At 37.8% G+C, this 20,064-nt stretch overlaps 1 protein-coding gene across 7 annotated transcripts in view; it reads right to left on the reverse strand.

Moving 5' to 3' along the window:
• Positions 1-20,064, reverse strand: part of LOC106841718 (phospholipid-transporting ATPase ABCA3-like) — a 217,997-nt gene that overhangs the window by 63,800 nt on the left and 134,133 nt on the right. For 6 of the 7 annotated variants that reach the window (XM_070484798.1, XM_070484796.1, XM_070484795.1 and 3 more), the window contains 4 exons: positions 11,411-11,582; positions 10,434-10,728; positions 3,925-4,171; positions 3,575-3,779 (listed from right to left, as the gene is read on the reverse strand). In XM_070484798.1, the coding sequence (XP_070340899.1) occupies positions 3,575-3,779; positions 3,925-4,171; positions 10,434-10,728; positions 11,411-11,582 (919 nt within the window). The remainder of the gene's footprint in view (positions 1-3,574; positions 3,780-3,924; positions 4,172-10,433; positions 10,729-11,410; positions 11,583-20,064) is intronic. The other variant, XM_070484794.1, reaches the window with a different exon arrangement.

Here is a 20,064-nt window from a genome sequence, read left to right on the forward strand (position 1 = left end):
CAGTTTCTCCAAAGATAGCAAGGTTGCCCTTTTTGAGTAATTACAAAATTATTTAGCAGGGCCACTAATAAATGGAAAGAAGGGTTAAACTAAGAACAGCCTCTATTACAACCTGATGATGCTCTTAGAAGCACTTTATATTTAAGCAGTAGTGTTTACGGAGAGTATATGAAGAGAATCAGTTATCTTAGGTGAAAGAACCTGAACAGCTATAACTATAATTGGTTCCCCAATCCAACTAAGGATGAAATAAAAAGAATAAATACAGTCAGAAAGAAATTGCAGGTAACCTAGGAACAGCTTTGTTCTAAGGCTGACAACGCTCAGGGATGTCTCAAATTAAAATCTGTTTCAAAGAAAATTTAAATTTCTACTTGGATACGTGAAGACACATACCTTTTTTTAAGATAGGGTATGACTTGATGTGGTAAAAATGTAAATTCTTCCAAAATTACTCTAAATAAAAATAGCAATAGTAATTTTTTTGAAATTAGGTAAGCTGATTCTAAAGATTACATGTAAACAAAGAAAATATGTCAAGATAGCAAGGAAATCCAGCAGAAGATTAATGGGGGGAGGTAAGGAAGGTCAATCCATAAAAATAAATGAATTATAAAACTACCATAATTAAAACAGATTGGTAGTGGAACATTGCAGATACATCAATGGAACAGAATAAAGAATACAAAATATACCTAAATGCTTATTGTTATTTAATGTACACCATAAGCAGTGTTTCAAATCAGTTTGAAAAGATTGGCTATCAAAAAAAAGATGGTAGAACAATGGGTTAGCTATTTAGGAAAAGAAATCTGAATCCTTACTTGGTGCCTTGCCTAAAAATAAGTTCATGAATGAGGGGGAAATAGCAAAAGATGACACTGGTAAAGTAAGCTGTGCCCAATGCATTGTGGCCTGAAGTGGCGGAAGCTCCCTTAAGAATTTCTAGAACTGAGCTACACAATGATGAGAATAGTATATCTCAAGGCTTATGAGAGGCACATCTCCAAAGTGACACCAACTTAGCTATTTAACCCCTTGATGAGGCCAGTAATTTTAATATTCACTAGAATTTAAGCTCATCAAGAGATGAGCCCTTGTCTGTCTTCCCCAAGCTGTATCCATAATGCCTAAAACACAGACCAGCTTATAGTAGGAACTGAATGTTTGTGGAATAAATAAATAAATTCTATGTTATTCAGGAAGGTGGGACTTTCAACTGTATTTTATAGGACTTTTAGAGGTCATGAGACAGGCACACAGATTGCATGAGGGGGAAGCCTCACCACTCAGCATCTCTAGTAACATAACTCATAAGAAAAATTACTTATTCTACTTTCCCAAGTCTTCATGCATGGTCTCAGTTGTAGAAGGCAGAGGACTCTACCAAACCCCACTAAGAATCTCTTGGGGTAACAGGTAAAACAGTGGTGGGGCAGGTAGTTCATCAGGGGTTGAAGCTAGCAACATAGTTAGCTTAACCCTCGTGTGGCATATGATCAATAAAGCCACCTGCTTTCTCAATTTGACAGGCAGAGAAAGGGTGAAACAGGAATCCTGGCTACTAGGCAAAGTGATAGAATCTTGCTTCCTCTTGCTGGGTCCAAGAACAAGTCAAGTTGGTGGCATTTCACAGAACCAGAGCAGGGTGAGGGAGTGTTTCACTTAAAACAACAAGAGGACAGCCAACTCAGATAAGCAAGCAAACCTATGAACCCTGATGGAGAACTCTGGGCTGAGAATCATGAAGGGGAATTTTGGGTGGGTGGGTCGGGGGGGAGAGAGTGTTACCAGATATCAAAGGATAGAAAAGCAGATATCAAAGTAGAGTAAGATGCTAAGAAAGAGGGAACTGCAAATATGAGAGCAGAAATAAGATTAAAGTACATTATCCAGCATGACTTTGAATGGATAAATGACAAAGAGCCTTGGAGTAACCCCAATCAGGGTTCTGAAATGGTACAAGCTGGGAGGAGTTGGGTAAGTAACTTACTTTTGTGAGCCTCAGTTTCCTTGCCTGTAAATATGATGAATTAAAGTCGCTTCAGATAATTGTATTTGACATAACATAAAAAAAAATGACAAATAACTTTTCCTCATGAGCCATATATGGCAATATTGGTCTAGGTATTAATAATGGATGGTCTTATTTACAGATCTATTAACCAGGAAATGATAGCTGAGTGTGCTAGCCAAGTTTAAAGAGTCAAAGAAAAAATGGATGATGGAGATGAAAAGATTCAGAGGTTTTCTCATTGATTCCAATACTGCATTACACAGAGGAGAGACAGTAAAGCCAGAGACCATGCTTGGATCAGCTCTCCCAGTTGCTGTGGTGAAAGATGAGAGTAGTGGCCCCCACAAAGGATGGTGGTCTTCTCTTGTTATGCTGGTTGGTTGGTGAGCTGTGAACAGAAGAGACTGGGATGGAGACACTAGCCAGTCTTGCAAGATGAAGGAAGTACTGCTCTGTTCTGTCAACCTTGGGATTTTTCTGTACGTACTATTTGCTCACAACACTACCACTACCATCCTTGCCCTGACTGTTCCAGCCTCTGGTCCCTGCTGAGCAGCTGTTGTAGTTTGTGGGATCCTGACTCTCCTTCAGAACGAATCCTAGGGCCCCTGTGCAATAATCATGAGTTTTCTTATGGTTATCGGAGCCAAACTGACCAAAAGTTTCTCGTTTTTCCTGTAACAACTAATTTTACTGTTCCATGGTATAGTTTGAGTTGGAAATTGCTAGTTCATCCTTTATGGTAGCAACTAGCATGCTATTTTATAACGATCTACTTTAATTTCTGTGTCTACTGCTAAACAGTCAACTATTTGAGTGCTGAGACACTGTTCTATTCATATTTAAGTCCACAGTACCTCCTGTACAGAAAGTAACTTTACCTCCTTTACCAATATGTTTACCTCTTGTAACTATATAGCTTCACATCTCCCTCACCCTCAAATATGCACACAAAATAAAAGAGGTTGCCAAGTTCACTAATGAGCAAAATCATTACATTAAAAAATTCTGTACATACTTACATGCTTGCTGTTCATACTACATCCTCAGTGTCTAAAATTAGGTGTCGGAGGCAAAACTAGTTTTGCTTTGCTGACCAAGACATCTTAAACTTGGGGTATGAAAGTGGGAGGGGGTTGAACAGTAACAGGAAGCATTACTTAGGTCATGATTCTAAACTATGTGCTATAGTCCAGTTTCACCAGAGGGCTCAGCATTGGGAATTAGTGGGCAGTGGCTTATCTATATAAGGAGTGGGGGATAAGTGACAAGTAATAGATCTTACTACTTTAGAGTAGTTTTTAGGCCAGGGCATAATGCTGAACAATTACCTGGGAAGCCAAATTCAAGAAACTGAAGAAAAATATTTTCTCCAATTGAAATAATATGAGGGTGAATATTTCCATAATGAGGTTACTACAATAGATTATCTGGCATAATGAACCAAAGTCGTTTCAAATTTTTTACAAGTTTTATTTTAGGTTATGATTAGTTGAATAGGACTTTCCTGTGGGTGACAGAAAAATGAGCCTTCATGACAGTTCAGCTAACACTCACCAGTAGTAAGCAGCATGAAATGGAGAAGCAGATGAGATCCCATAGCAAAGCAGAGAGCCAGTAAGTAAGTATATAGACCCCACTCACAAACTGGATGTGCTTTGCATTAGTGGTTCTCTCAGTCACTGTCTGAAGGCAAAAGCTACTGACCACAACCGCCATGCCAAAAGCCAAACATAATACTATTTGTGATCCACTCGTAGGCCTACAGAGGACAAAATAAAAATTGAAATACATGATGAAATAAAAGTATACAATTACAATTTCAGTAGCTCTTTTCAAATGTGTATGGCCAGATAGCAAGTGGGTATATTAAGGCTCAATTCCAGTAAAAGGAAAATCATACATACACTACATTAGAACCATAAATATGGGGAGGTTGAGGCTTGTTGTAGACTTCAATGGAGGCATTGGGGCCAGAAAGTGACATAAAAAGAATGTTGTCTAACACCGCCAGGGATGTTGCAGCTGAATGGTATGCCTCATTATTGAACAAGATAGTAAATATTGTTTCGTTTTTCTCAACCTCAATGGAAAGTGCAATAATGGAGAAGTCATGACACTCTTTATTTTCCAATATGTAATTCACTATGTTACCTAGAATAAAGAAAGAAATTGGTTAGTGAGTCAACATGTAATAAATCACCTACTAATATTGGAGAGGAAAGGCCAAAATTTTTTTTCCTATGATCTCTCTCCTTTCTAACTTCCCACAATGTCTTTGTCAAATCTTTACCTTTCTCTTCAAGAATTCCAACCCACCACTAATCCTTACAATAATCTCACCATATGTGGTTATTCTAGATCATTTACATTTCCATACACATTTTAGGATTGGCTTGTCCATTTCTGCAAAAAAGTCTGCTGGAATTTTGATAGGGATTGCAGTAAATCTATAGATCAATTTCGGGAGAATTGCTATTCTAAAAATATTCAGTCTTCCAATCTGTGACATGGAATATCTCTCCATGTCTCTAAATCTTTAATTTCCTTCAGCAATATTTGATAAATTTGTGTGCAAGTCTTGCATTTCTTAAATTTATTCCTAAGAATTTTGCTGTTTTTGATGCTATCATGAGTTTTGATAGTTTGTGTTTTCCCCCGTAACAATGTGTCCATTTCATGTAAGTTGGATTTTAAAAATTCCATTCTGAAAATCTCTGCCTTTTGATTGCACTGTTTATTCTATTTACACTTAATGTAATTACTTATAAACTAGGATTTATATCTGCCATTTTGCTATTTGTTTCCTGTGTCTTACCTACTTTTTGTTCCTCTGTTTCCCCACTACTACCTTTTTGTGTTAAATTTATATATTTTATAGTGTACCAGTTAAGTTCCTTTGTTGTTGTTCCACTATTTTTTAAAGTTATTTTCTCAGTGGTTGCTCTGGGGATTACAATATGAGTCCCACCTTAAAACAGTCTAGTTCAGATGAATATCAACTTACTTTTGATAGTGTATGGAAATTTTGCTCCAACATATTTCCCTTCCCTCCTCCCTTATTTGTATTATCATCATAGTAAAAGTTATAACTTTATACATCATAAGCCCATTAACACAGTTTCATAATTATTGTTTTATGCAATTGTCTTTTAAACCAGTTATAAGAGGAAAAGAATTAAAAGATATGTCTATACTGTCTTTTATATTTACCTATGTAATTATCTTTGCCAGTGCTCTTATTTCTTTTTATAGATCAGAGTTACTGTCCAGTGTCCTTTCATTTCAGCCTGAAGAAATCCCTTTAGTATTTCTTATACAGAAGGTCTACTGGTGATGAATTCTCTCACTTTTGGTTCATTTGGGAATGTCTTTATTTCTTCATTTTTGAAGGAGAAATGTCCTGGATATAAAATTCTTGGTTGACAATTTTTCCTTTTAGCACTTTGTGTCATCCTACTGTCTTCTGGTCTCCAGGGTTTCTGACAAAAAGTCAACGTTAATCTTATTGATAATTCCTGATGTGATGAGTCCTTTTTCTCTTCTGCTTTCAAAATTTTCTCTTTGACTTTCACCAGTTTGATTACAATGTGTCTAGGTGGGGATATCTTTGAATTTATCACACTTAGAGTTCACTGAGCTTCTTGGATGTGAATATTAATGTTTTTCATCAAATGGGAAGTTTTCAGCCATTATTTCTTCAAATATTTTTCTGCCCCTTTATCACTCTCCTTATCTTCTAGTACTCCCATTATGCATATGCTGGTATGCTTGATGTTGTCCCATATGTCTCAGAAGCTCTGTTCTCACCTCCTCCCAGTTTTCTTCTTTCTGTTCCACAGACTGGATAATCTCTATTGACCTACCTTCAACTTAGCTGATTCATTTTTCTGCCAATTCAAGTCCATTGTTGAGCCCCTCTGATGAACTTTTCATTTCAGATATGCTTTTCAACTACAGAATTTCCATTTGTTTTTAAAAAATCATTTATATTTCTTTATTACTGATCTCTTCTTAGAGAGACATAGTTGCCATGTTTTCCTTTAATTCTTTATACATATTTGCTTTAGTATTTTGAAAATAGTTGTAATAGCTGATTTAAAGTCTTTGTCTACTAAGCTCAACATTTGGCCTCCATCAAAGTACATTTTCTACTGGCTGTTTTTTCCTCCCTTGTTTATGTGTCATACTGTTCTGTTTCTTTCTATATGGGTTTTCTGGGGCTGCCAAAACAAAGTACCAGAGACCAGGTGGCTCAAACACCAGAAATTTCTTTTCATGCAGTTCTAGAAGCTAGAAGTCTGAGATCAAGGTGTTGGCAGGGTTGAGTTTCTTCTGAGGCCTTTTTCCTTGACTTCTACATGGCTGTCTTTTCCCTGTGTCTTCACCTGGTCTTCCTTCTGTGTATGCATGTCTGTGTCCTAATCTTCTTTTCTTATAAAGATACCAGTCTTATTGGATTAGGGCTTACCCTAATGACTTCATTATAAATTAATTACCTCTTTAAAGACCCTATATTCAAATATAGTCACATTATGAGGTACTTGGGCTTAAGACTTCAACATATGAACTTTGGGGGACACAATCCAGCCCATAACACTATACCCTTTGGCTCCCCAAAATTTATGTCTTTCTCACATGCAAAACATATTCCCCTTATCTCAATAGCCCTAGATGTATTAGCCTATTCCAGTATCAACTCTAAGTCCAAAATATCATCTAAATCAGGTATGGGTGAGACTGGAGGTATGATTCATTTTGGGGCAAAATTCCTTTCCAGCTGTGAACTGGTGAAACCAGACATCAAGTTATCTGCTTCCAAAATACAATGGTGGACATTTGTAGGACAGACACTTCCATTCCAAAAGGGAGAAGTTATAAAGAAGAAAGAAGTTGTGAGTCCCAAGCAAATCTGAAACCTAGCAGGGCAAATCTCATTAGACTTTAAGGCTCAAGTCTAATCCTCATTGGCTTAATGCTCTGCCCTCTGGGCTCACTTTGGTGGCCCTGCTCTCCCCACTCTGTGTTTGTTGTTACAGTTCCTTTTTTTTATTGTTACCGCTCATTTGATTAGTGACTTATAAGGACTAATTTTGTAGATTCTGTATTCTGTACACTGTGCAGCCACTTAGTTCTCTGATAGACTTAAAAAACCTAATTCTGGCTTTTATTTTTAAGCTGGCTTCTAAGGATCAGCCCTGGGTCAGTATAATTTAGTGATCAGCTAAAGGTTTCTTTAAATGCCTAGAGCCAGTAAGTCTTCCACCATTTGCCAATGGGATCTGTGTATAAGGGCACACCTTCAAATTTCAGACAGTTTACAAGTCAGCCTCAACTTTCACTTCTTGCTTTTACAGAGGCTCAATGTCAACTAGAGGTGGGTGGCTGGAGCTTTCTCCTTTTCTAGATCATTTCTGGCCATCCACACTAGCCTTCTGAGCCTTCTAGATCCCCAGGAGTGTCAGAACTTTTCAAAGCTCGCTGCGGTTATCTAACTCTCTAGCTATTCCTTTAAAATTACTTTTTGACCAGGCTCTTGTTTGGCCCAACTGAAATGACAGCATTAGCTGACTGTGGTGATGTTACCAGCAGGTTGCTGTTGTTTTTAGTAATGCCCTGAGCATAGGGCTTTTTCCAAAGAGCTGAGTCCTGATTCAAATCCAACAGCTAAATGCCCTGGGAATGGAGTTTTTCAGGGAGCTGCTATTTCAGTCAAAGTATTGGCAGTGGTCTTGGGATGGGGCTTTTAACAGAGCTCTAAAGAGATCAGTCCTTTCCATTAACTGTGAGGGTACTGGTTTTTCATGGCTACCATATCATTGAGTTGGGGAGGGAGAGTGACAGGAATAATCCAAAGTTAAAATGTCACACACCTTATTGTTTTTATAGAGGTTCAGTACTTTCTTTGTGGTCACTGTTTCTTTAGATAAGCTCTCTGCTCCCTTCTCCCTCTCTTATCCTTCTGGAATACCCATTATCCTCATGTCACTTTTCCTAATTGAATTGGATATTTCTTGTAGAATTTCCTCCATTTAAAAAAAATTTTAGTTCTCTCTCCTCTTCCACCTGAATCATTTCTAGATTTCTATCTTCAGGCTTGCTAATTCTTTCTTCCATATGGTCTGCTCTATTTCCAATGCTTTCTACTTTATTCTTCATCTCATTTATTGAGTTCTTCAGCTCCAGAATTTCTGTTTGGTTCTTTTGCAGAGTTTCAAAATCTCTTTGGCGAAGTACTCCTTCTGTTCATTAATTTTATTCCTGAGCTCAGTGAACTGTCTTTCTGAGTTTTCTTGCAGCTTGTTGAGTTTCTTCATGACAGCTATTTTGAATTTTCTGTCAGTTAGATTGCAATCTTCTATGATTTCAGGTTTTGTTTTTGGAGAATGGTCATTTTCTTTTTGTGATACCACATCATTGTAGTTTTTAATGATGCTTGATGAGTTGTTTTGCCAGTGCATTTGTGATAGCAAATACCCTTTTTTTTTTTTTGGATAAGGCTTTGTTTACTTTGATTCTGAGCTGCTTCTGGTTGTATTTGAAAGCCTACACTTCCCACCTTCCCTGCTTCTGTCAGAGGTGTTGTCAGTGCCCTCTTTGTGCTGCTTGTGCCTCCAACATTGCTGGTGACTTACTGGTTATGGTGTCACTGCAGTCATGAGTGTTGCCACTGGGGTCACGAGGCTCAGGAGCACCTCTGCTGCTTCTGGGGTCGCCTGAGTCATGGGTTCCCCGACTGTGGTTGGGGAGGGGAAAAGTGGGGTGGGAGCTGGGGTCACAGGCACCTCTGCTACATCCGTGTTTGTTGAGTCTGTAGGTGCTGCTGCCATGGGTTGGGGGACTGGGGTTGTGGGCTCCACCATGACTGTTACCAGGCTCTCTGTGGCCTTGGGTGCTGCTGCCATGTGGGCAACCTGCCTGCTGGTCCTGGGTTTTCTGGGGGTGCTGGCACTGCTGCTGTTTGGGGCACTGGGTTCATGGGTTTCACTGCCACTGCTGGCTGGGCTGGGGTCATGGGTGACACCACCACTGCTAGCTGCACTGGGGGTCACAGGTGACACCACCACTGCCATGAAGGGAGTGGTACCTGAGTCATGGATGCCATCATGGCTCCTGGAACCTCTAGTGACAGGTACTGGCACAGTTCTTGGAACCTCAGGTCATGGGCACAGCTTCTGTTGCTGGAGGCCCAGGGTCTTGGATGCAGCTCCCACTGTTGGAAGGGCTAGTGTCAGAGGTGCCACTGCTGGGTAAGGGTGAGGGAGCTGGGTTGTGGGTACTGTTGCGATTCCTGAAGCCTCCAGTTGTAGATGCTGCAGCAGTTCCTGGCACCTCTGGGAATGTGGGCTGCCTGGGTTCCTGGGGCCTCTGTTCATGTGTGTTACTGCAGTTCCTGGGGCCTCTGGTCACAGGTGCAGCCACAGTTCCTGGGGCTTCTTGTCTTGGGAGCTGCCACCGCTGCTCCTCTGGTTCTACTGCCCCCGCGAGATGCAGTCCCCCACCTTCAGATGTATAGATGTATGGATCTCTTAGGCGTTCTGGTGTGCTGTGAGGAGAATCCTTTGTTGGTCTATGGATGGCCTTCTGGTTGTAATTTAGAGGTGAGAGACAAAGAGAACAACTTGCTCCACCATGATGCCGATGACACTTCCAGTAAGTTTTTTTTTTAATAGACACTTTTTAGTTTGTCCTGTGCTTTCTGGTTAATTTCCAGTGTCCTAATTCATTGATTTTTAAAAAAATTGTTTTCCAAGTATTTTTGTTGCTTTTGTGGGAGATTGAGTTCATTCAACCATACCAAAAATTCAAATTCTCCATCCACTAGGTTTTGGGGTAATTTGTTACACAGAAATAGATAACAAATAAGTTATACAAAAGGGTTGTTTTTAGGATTAAGAAAGATAATGCAGAGAAGGTGTTAGTATGGTTTTTAGTAATGGTAAGCATTGAACAAAGTAAGTATGTTTATACTACCTTCAAAAAATTAGTACTGAGGAGTCAATCTGTTAAGTTTTCAGGCACTGTTTTTACAATAGCCAATATAGTAGACTGAAGGACAACCTTCAGGTCTTGGAACCAATATTACACCCTGTGAGAGCTTATAGAAACATTTTTGTATTCTATTCAGAATAAAAATTCTATGGTAAGTGTCACAATATAGTATTTTGGCTCTTTTACCCACCCTCCAAAGGTGATGCAATTAGCTGAAAAACCCCTACAGCCAAAATGCCTCCATTAATTATTAACTTTTGTGGCCAGTTGTCTTAAAGTGTACATTTTTTGCCTCTAAGATACTGGTAATTAGTACGAAAAGAAAGAAATGGGTACCTAAATACCATAGTTAAGTCTCTTCTTCACAAGTGATACAAATAGGTCTTCATATAGCCACAGTTCCTTTTTTTCCTATGGGTCTTACCTTGCACTTCCCGAAGTTCTTGATTCTTAGCATTTAGAAAAATCTTAAGGTTCTTTGTGAGATTCATAGCCAACTCAGAATTCCCTGAAATTGAGTAAGGTACAATTGTTCGACCATATTGACTCAAATCCATTTCTCTGGCAGGCAGCTCATACTGCAATTTTGTAGTTAGTAAGAGATATGTAGTGACAATCAAAATTACTGTTGTCTGTAGCAAAATCAACTTCCAATTGCGCCAACTGAATAGTGCTCTCTTTATAAACATGGAACGAAATTGCTGGCAGTAAAGTGGAAACTAAAAAGAGGAGAGAAACACAGCATTACAATTGTGGGTGACCCAAATAGGATGTTCATATTGAAATCAATTAAGATAAATGCTTCAAATACTTATACCAAAAGATATACACATACAATGCAAATATATTCTTGAGTTGAAAACAATCAAAGCATTAAAAATCTTATCATGATTTTATTCATTAATATACTTGTAGTAATTCTGATCAGAAAAACAGAATTATATTTCTTTTATTTAATATTAAACCATAAACATTCTATTTCTCCATTTTAAAGAGAAACATCCCCATAAAACTTGTATACAACTATTATTCTTTGCTAGGTTTCAGTACATAAATGATGGTTCATAGTGAGAAAATGCCCCTAATCTGATTAACCAATATCTTCTGATTACAAGTCATAACTCTTGGGTCTTGTCTTAGAACTGAACAAAGGGAAAATTTACGAGAAAATGAATGAGAACTTTTCAAAGTGATTCCGCAATAACAATGGTGAGAGGAAAAGCTGTGATCTTTATCTAGAACCCATTTCCCCTGTATCAGGGAATTAAGGGGGTGGTAATACAGACTGTTCCATATTTGGCTGGGTCTTCGATGGCTAAACTCCAACAGATATAAAACAAAATGTACATCTTATACCCATGCCAAAGATATAAGGTTGACATTCTTAGTGAATATGCTCACCCCAGTATTGAACTTAATGGTAGCAATTTCATTCAATCTAGAAAAAACTGGTCTCTCGTAATTACTGGACATATTCACATTCCACTTCATGTCTTGTGTTAGTTTTTGGCTCTTCAAGGAAGGGTACTTGATAGGCTGAATATCCTTTTCGGAATCTGCCAGCTTATGGGCCCTACATACACACACATACACAAAAAGTACAAAACATTTCATTTTGACTATAGCCTCAACCTATTTTATTTGGGGGGGTGTCAAACAAGGTTCCAAATTTGGAAGACTCCTTGATCCTTCTCACTGATTGTCAGTAGAGGCAGCATGATAACAGTGGCTCCCAAAATACCAGTCAGAAGACCGCTGCCAATCCATGGCAAAGTTTCTACCATTCTGAGGCAACATGAGAAAAACAATTATATATGTATGTTTTATTAAGCTGAACTTATTCAAGTTAAAGGACTTACCTTTACACTTGAAAGAAAGTATGTGATTTGAAAGGTGTATTTTTTCTAAGCCATAGAAGTATCAAAATCTTTTTAATACCTTCCTATTAGCATTTTTATGCAATACATTAATAAATTCTGAACTATGACATTCACAAGTAATGAGTAGATCAACAACTTCTGTACCCTTTAAAAAAATATATCAAATAAATACACATTAAAAAACCTGCTTTAAAATATCCATGCAGCATGTTTATCTTTTGTTTGATAATAAAAGGTTTGAGGACTATTGTGCCTTTTCAGTATAATCATTGCATATTTTCTCTGTCATCTTTAAGTTTTTATTCTTCATATTTTATTCATTGCTAATCAATTCCCATTAGGAAAGCATTAGAATGTATAAATAAGTGAAAGGAAAAATATTCCTATTACCTACAAATAACCCAGATGAGATATTTTCCACAAATATGTATAAACAGGCACAAACATATACACACTCTCTTAAAAGTGGCGTCTGAATTGTATTTAGTCCATTTACATGCAATGTAATTATTGATATATTTGGGTTTATACCTAACTTCATGCCATTTGTTTTATATTTATCTTCTTTTTATTCTCTGGCTTTATTGAAGTATGATTGACAAAATTATGTATATTTAATGTATAGAACATGATGTTTTGATTTGTGTATACGCTGTGAAATGATTACCACAATCAAGCTAATTAACATAGCCATCAACTCACATAGGTACAATTTTTGTTTTGGTGATGAGAAAACTTCAGAGATTTCTGGCAAGATAGCAGTGTAGGAGAACTCTAAGCTCACCTCCTCTCACATGCTCAACAAATTTACAACTACTCTTGGAACAATTACCCCTGAGAGAGAACTGAAAACTGGAAGAAAAGAACCCCCACAATAAGGGGCAGTGCTGACTGAGGTGGAACAGGCAGAAGTTTCTTTATGGAGAGGAAAAAGCTATGTTTTAGCCATGGCACTTCAGCTGGGAGCAATCTTCAGGTACAAAGCTTTGCTTAGAGGAATGGGAGATCTGAGTGGGAGAGCTCTGCCACAATAAGCAGCTTTTGGAGTCAGCACATTTGAGATGCGTGTCATAATATCTGGCTTTGTTGGCTTTTAACAACACCAGGGAATATCCCTAGAAAAGCTATCTGACATAAGGGAAAGAAAAGCCAGCTCTTAATGGGCCCATGGACAAATTCACATGTTTTGGAAAGCAACCTAAATTCACCAGAAAGAAAGGTGAACAGTCCTTTGGTGTACAGAGACTCACTTGATAGGCTCTGGGTGCACCTCAGTGAGAGGTGAGACCTCCTGAGGCTGGGACCGTCTCCCCAGGGACTGAGCCATTGGCAGCAACCATTATTGTGACATATACAGGCGTGCTGACACAGACACTGGCAGATCTTCCCCTGTTCTTCCCCTGGCCTGTTAGTGCAGGGGTCTACCTCACCTACTAGAGTACTGATTTAATCCAGCTCAGCCCACCCTAGGAACTGACCCCACCCAACAGCAAGCCCTTGGGCAACTTGTGGGCCCACATAGGTGGGGTGTGTGGGACCTCAGCAGCAGGATAAGTGGGTCCACCTCTGCAGGGCATGGCATGTGGGAGGGGCGAGCCTACATTAGTGGAGTATGTGAGGCTTCTGCAGTGGGGTAAGTGGGTCCACTTCAGTGGGTTGGGGCATGCACATGGGGCAGGACTGTGTTGACGAGGTGTGTGGGCCTGCAGGCAGTGGGACTTGTCAGCTGCAGCAGACTTGTGCTTCTCAAACAGTCATATTGTGGATTGGCCCCACCTTTCAATGCCTGAAACGATTGTGTATTGCCATGCCCAGGGCTGGCCCCACCCAGCAGCACTCCTGAGAGAGCTGATAACAGCCTTGCAGGCCAGAGGACTACAGCAATTGTAAGTCCCTGAGCCTAGTAATCAGCCATGCTGGGGGCCCACTCACTCAACAGAAAAACTGCAGCAGGAATGTGCTATTAGATCTTGCAGCTAACTGTGCTGGGGCTCCCCACACCCAATAAAGTGACTGAAGTGATCATAGCAGCCACATGCAGCTGAGTATTACAACCAGTCACAAGGTGGACACCCTAGTCTCCCCATATACCTGCAGCAAGAGGAACCCTGCCACAACAGGACACACATAGCCCACACAGGGGACACTCCTGGAACATCTGGGACTGGTGATGAGAGGGAAGCACACTGCTGGGCCTCATAAGTTATCTCTCACATAAGGCCACCTCTCCAAGATCAAGAGACATAGCTGATCTACCTAAGACATATATATAAGCACAAAGAGGCAAAATGAGGAGACAAAGGAATATGTTCCAAATAAGGACAAATCCTCAGAAAAAGAACTAAATGAAACAGAAATAAACAAGCTACCTGATAAAGAGTACAAATTAATAGTCACAAGGATGCTCAATGACCTTGGGAGAAGAATGGATGAATTCATGAGAACTTCAACAAAGAATTGGAAAATATGAGAAAGAACCAACCAGAAATGAAGAATACAGTACTGGAAATGAAAAATTCACTAGAAGGTCTCAATAGAAGGGTAGATGATACAGAAGAGATCAGAGAGCTGGACGAAAGACTAGAGGAAATCATCCAAGCTGAACAGATAAAAGAAAAAAGAATTAGAAAGAAAAACGACAGTCTAAGGGACTTCTGGGACAAGATCAAACACACTAAAATCCATATTATAGGTGTCTCAGAAGGAGAAGAGAGAGACAAAGGGGCAGAGAATATATTTGAAGAAATAATAGCCGAAACCTTCCCTAACCTAAGGAAGGAGACAGACATCCAGGTACAGGAAGCACAGAGAGCAACAAACAAGATAAACCCAAAGAGGCCCACACCAAGACACATTATAATTAAAATGCCAAGAGTAAAAGATAAAGAGAGAATCCTAAAAGCTGCAAGAGAAAGGCAACAAGTTACATACAAAGGAAACCCCATAGGACCAACAGCTGATTTCTCAGCAGAAATCTTACAGGCTAGAAAGGAGTGGCACAATATGTTTAAAGTGCTGAAAGGAAAAAACCTACAGCCAAGAATACTCTACCTGGCAAGGTTAATGTTCAGAATGGAAAGAGAGATAAAGAGTTTTCCAGACAAGCAAAAACTAAGGAGTTTATCACCAAGAAACCAGGCTTACAAGAAATGCTAAAGGGACTTATATAAGTAGAAGAGAGAAGACCACAAATAGGAATAAGAAAATTGTCCAAAAAAATGCCACAATAAAAATCACTGGTAAAGGCAAATATACAGTAAAGGCAGCAGATCAACCACCTATGAAACTAATATGAAGGTCACAAGACAAAGGTACTACAATTATCTATTTCTATGATAAGAGGGTAATGGAGACACATGCACAAAAAAGAGGTTAAATTTGATATCAAAAACATAAAATGTGGGAGGAAGGGAGTAAAAGAGTAGAGCTTATAGAAAGAGGTCAAACTTAAAAGACCATCAACTTAATAAATATACATTGCTATATATGTAGGTTTTAATAGAGGAACCTCATGGTAATCACAAACCAGAGCCCTATAATAAATATTTAAAAATTAAGAGAAAGGAACCCAAACATAATACTAAAGGAAGCCATCAAACCACAAGGGAAGAGAGCAAGAAAAGAATAGAGAAGAACTACTAAAAAACCCAGAAAAAAGGAAGAAAATAGCAAAAGTAAATACTTATCCATAGTTACTTTAAATGTCAATTAACTAAATGCTCCAATCAAAAGAGATAAGGTGGCTGATTGGATAAAAAAACAAGACCCATATATATGCTGCATACACGAGACACACTTCAGACCTAAAGACACTCACAAACTGAAAGTGACGGAATGGAAATGGTACTCCATGCAAATGGCAATGAAAAGAAAGCTGGGGTAGCAATACTTCTATCAGACAAAATAGACTTTAAAACAAAAACTGTAACAAGAGACAAAGAAGGGAACTACATAATGATAAAGGGAACAATCCAATGAGAGGATATAACACTTGTAAATATGTATGCACCCAACATAGGAGCACCTAAATATATGAAGCAATTATTAACAGACATAAAAGGTGAAATAGAAAGTAACACAATAATATTAGGGGACTTTAACACTCCCTATACACCAATGTATAGATCATCTAAATAGAAGATCAACAAGGAAACATTGGCCTTAAATGAGAAAACTTGAGATCTACTCCCTTAGCAAATTCCAAATTTACAATATATTACTGTATGTGTTGTCATCATATGTACTTGTGGAGACCTATAGGTCTCCAGAAGTTATTCATCTTATAATGAAAATTTGTACCCTTTGAGTAACATTTCCCATTTCCACCACTCCCTGGCCCCTGGTAACCACTATTCTACTCTCTGTTACTGTGAGTTCAACTTTTTTAGATTTGACAAATCCTTGCCCATTTTTAAATTGGGTTATTTTTCTGTTATTGAGTGTATGAGTTCTTTATATCTTTTGGATATTAACTGCTTATCAGATAGATGGTCTGCAAATATTTTCTCCCATTCCATAGGTTGGCTTTTCACTTAGTTGACGGTTTCCTTTTCTGTGCAGAAATTTTTTAGTTTGATGTAGTCCCTATTATTTTTGCTTTTGTTGCTTGTGCTTTGCTGTCAAATCCAATGGCAAAACTAATGTCAGTGAGCTTTCGCCTGTTTTCTTCTAGGAGTTTTACAGTTTCAGGTCTTGTGTTTAACTCTTTAATCCATTTTGAGTAGAATTTTGTGTATGATGTAAGACAAGGGTCCAACTTCATTCTTTTGCATGTGGATATCGAGTTTTCCAAGCACTATTCGTTAAAAGTACTGTCCTTTCTCTCACTGAATGATCTTTACACGCTTGTTGAAAATCATTTGACTATACACGTGTGGGTTTTTTTCTGGGCTCTGTGTTCTGTTCCTGGGGTCGTTGTGTCTGTTTTATGCTAGCACCATACTTTTTGGTTATTATAGACTCGTAATAGAATTTGAAATCTATAAGTGTGAGTCTTCCAACTTTTCTCCTCTTTTTTAAGATTGTTTTGGCTATTTGGGGTCTTTTGTACTTCCATGTCAATTTTAGGATTATTTTTGCTAATTCTGTGAAAAATGCCATTGGAATTTTGATACAGATTGCATTGAATCTGTACGTCACTTTTCGTAGTATGGCCATTTAAACAGTATTAAGTATTCCAGTCCATGAACATGTGATGTTTTTCCATTTGTTTGTATCTTCTTTAATTTCTTTCCATGATGTTTTATTGTTTTCATTATACAAGACTTTAACCTCCTTGGTTAACTTAATTCTTAAGTATTTTATTCTTTTTTTTATGCTATTTTAAATGGAATTGCTTTCTTAATCTCTTTTTTGGATTTCTCATTGTTACCGTATAGAAATGCAACTGTTTAGCATGTTGATTCTGTGCTTTGCCGAATTTATGGTTCTAACAAGTTTTTTTTTGTGTGTGTGTGTGTGGAATCTTTAGGGTATGCCATGTATAAGATCACATCACTTGCAAACAGAGATAATTCTACTTCTTCCTTTCCAACTTGGATGCCTTTTTTTCCTGCCTAACTACTCTGGACAGAACTTACAGTACTATGCTGAACAGAGGTGGTAAAAGTGGGCATCCTTGTCTTGTTCCTGATCTTAGAGGAAAAGCTTTCAGTATTTCACAATTGAATATGATGTTAGTTGAGGGTTTTTCACATATAGCTTTTATTATGTTAAAATAGGTTCCTTCTATTCCTAGTTTATTGAATGTTTGTTTCATGAAAGGGTGTTGAATTTTGTGAAATGCTTTCCCTGCATCAACTGAAATTATCACGTGATTTTCTTTTTAAAACTTTTGTTTTATTTCAGGAAATATGTTTGAATTACAGTTTTAGAGTTTGTTCTATTTCAGTATTTTCTTATAGAGCTTTCTGTGCTGTCTACTGGCTATTGTGTTTCTCCTAATTTAGTCTTTATTTCTGATATGTATTTTAGTTTCATTTATAATTCTTTCCTAAACTGTCAGTTCTGTTTTCGTCATCTTACTTCCTAGCTATCACTTCTCTGAGCTTTTATAATTTAACTATAATTTTCTTTCATGATTTCTTTTTTCTCTAACTTAGCTTGTATTTTTTTAGTATTAAATTATAGTTTTCCATTGCTGTGTAGTCATATTTTTTAATTTTTTGCATGTGTTATTAGTTAGCATTTTCCTCTTTTGTCACACTGTCTTTGTTGGGGTTCAAATACAATCTTTCTCTGTTGATCATGTTTAAGTGAGGGCTTTTTTCCTGTGTTCTCAGATGTATATTCCTCGGTAAAGAGAGGGGAATGTTGAGTTTTCTTAACTTTATAGTTCCAGGGCCACCTTTTGATTTCTTAAATATAAATTATTTAAAACAATGGCCTGTCAATGTAGAGAGCTCTCTAAGGCATTCAGAAATCTGCCTTCTGTGACTCCCTCCCACACTATTATGTGAACCATCTTAGTCCTATATTTCCAGAGTTCTTACTTTGTGTCTTATTCTCTGCAGTTTTCCCTCAAAATGAGGGTCTGTATTTCAGTGAGTATTTTCAATGGTCTAAGGAGTCAGCTTCCCCCTAGAAGCCTCTGACTTTCCCATATCTTCCTTGTTCTTACCACAAATTATTTCTGAGAACCCAGTCCCAGTTTCAGCTATTGTTCCCAGATCTACCAGAAGAGTTTTCCACTCTAAGTGGGGATTCTTTCTTTTTGTCTTCCCTCTGATGCTCCCACATAGCTGCTGTTATTGTGTACCTCATCTTATACATGGAATCTAAAAAAGTTGAACTCATAGAACTAGAGTAGAATAGTGATTTACAGGTGCTGGAGGATGGGGGCAATGGGAAGATGTTGGTGAAAAGGTATAAACTTTTAGTTATAAGATGAATAAATTCTGGAAATCTAATGTACAGCATGGTGACTATAGTTAACAATACTGTATTATATACTTGAAAGTTGCTAAGAGAGTAGATCTTAAGTGTATCACCACACACACACAGAAAAGGTAAGTATGTGAGGTGACAGATGTGTTAGTTAACTTGATTATTGTAATCATTCCACAACATACACATATATTAAATCATCACATTTTACACCCTATATATTTATATACACACAAAACTTTTAATTGTCAATTATACCTCAATAAAGCTGAGAAGAAAAAATTATGATGCTCTAGTCACCACCTTACCTTCTTCCTGAGTTTTCTCCTATTTATTTTTTTATTTAATTTTTTATTGAGGTATAACTGACATCCAAAAAAGCTGTACATATTTAATGTATACATCTAGATAAGTTTGAATTTAAGTATACACCAATGAAACCATCACCATATACAATGGCCTAAACTTAACCATCATTTCTAAAAGTTCCCTTGCTTCTTGTGTTTTGTTCTTTTGATAGGAACATTTAACATAAGATCTACCCTCTTAAAAAATTTAAGTATAAAATATAGTATTGTTAACTATATGCACTATGCTGTACAGTAGACCTCAAGGACTTATTCCTCTTGCATAAGTGAAATTCTGTACCCTTTGATCAACATCTCCCCAATTCCTTCCTCCCTTCCAGGGCTTGGAAACCACTATTCTACTCTGCTTCTATAAGTGGGACTATTTTATACTTCTGATATAAGTGAGATCACGTAGTGTGTTCTTCTATGTCTAGCTGATTTCACTTAGCATAATGTCTACCAAGTTCATCCACATTGTAGCAAATGGCAGAATTTCCCTCTTTTTTAAGTCTGAATAATATTCCACTGTATGTATATGCCAAATTTTCTTTATTCACTTATCTGTTGATGGACATTTAGGTTGTTTCTATGTTTTTTTGCTATTATAAATAATGTTTCAATGAACATTGAAGTTCAGATATCTGTCAGTTCCCAGACTGGGATTGCTGGATCATATGGTAGTCCTATTTTTAATTTTTTCAGGAGTCTCCATGCTGTTGTCCATAATGGGTGTACCAATTTCATTTAGTTGATTGTTTCCTTTGCTGTGAAGAAGCTTTTTAGTTTGATGCAGTCTCACTTGTCTGATTTTGCTTTGGTTGCCTGTGCTTTTCGTGTCATATCCAAGAAATCATTGCCAAGATCAATGTCAATGAGTTTTTCTCCAATGTTTTCTTCTAGAAGTTTTACAGTTTCAGGTATTATGTTTAAGTCTTTCATC

Source organism: Equus asinus, chromosome 14 (genome assembly GCF_041296235.1).
Source record: "Equus asinus isolate D_3611 breed Donkey chromosome 14, EquAss-T2T_v2, whole genome shotgun sequence".
Lineage (NCBI taxonomy): Eukaryota > Metazoa > Chordata > Mammalia > Perissodactyla > Equidae > Equus > Equus asinus.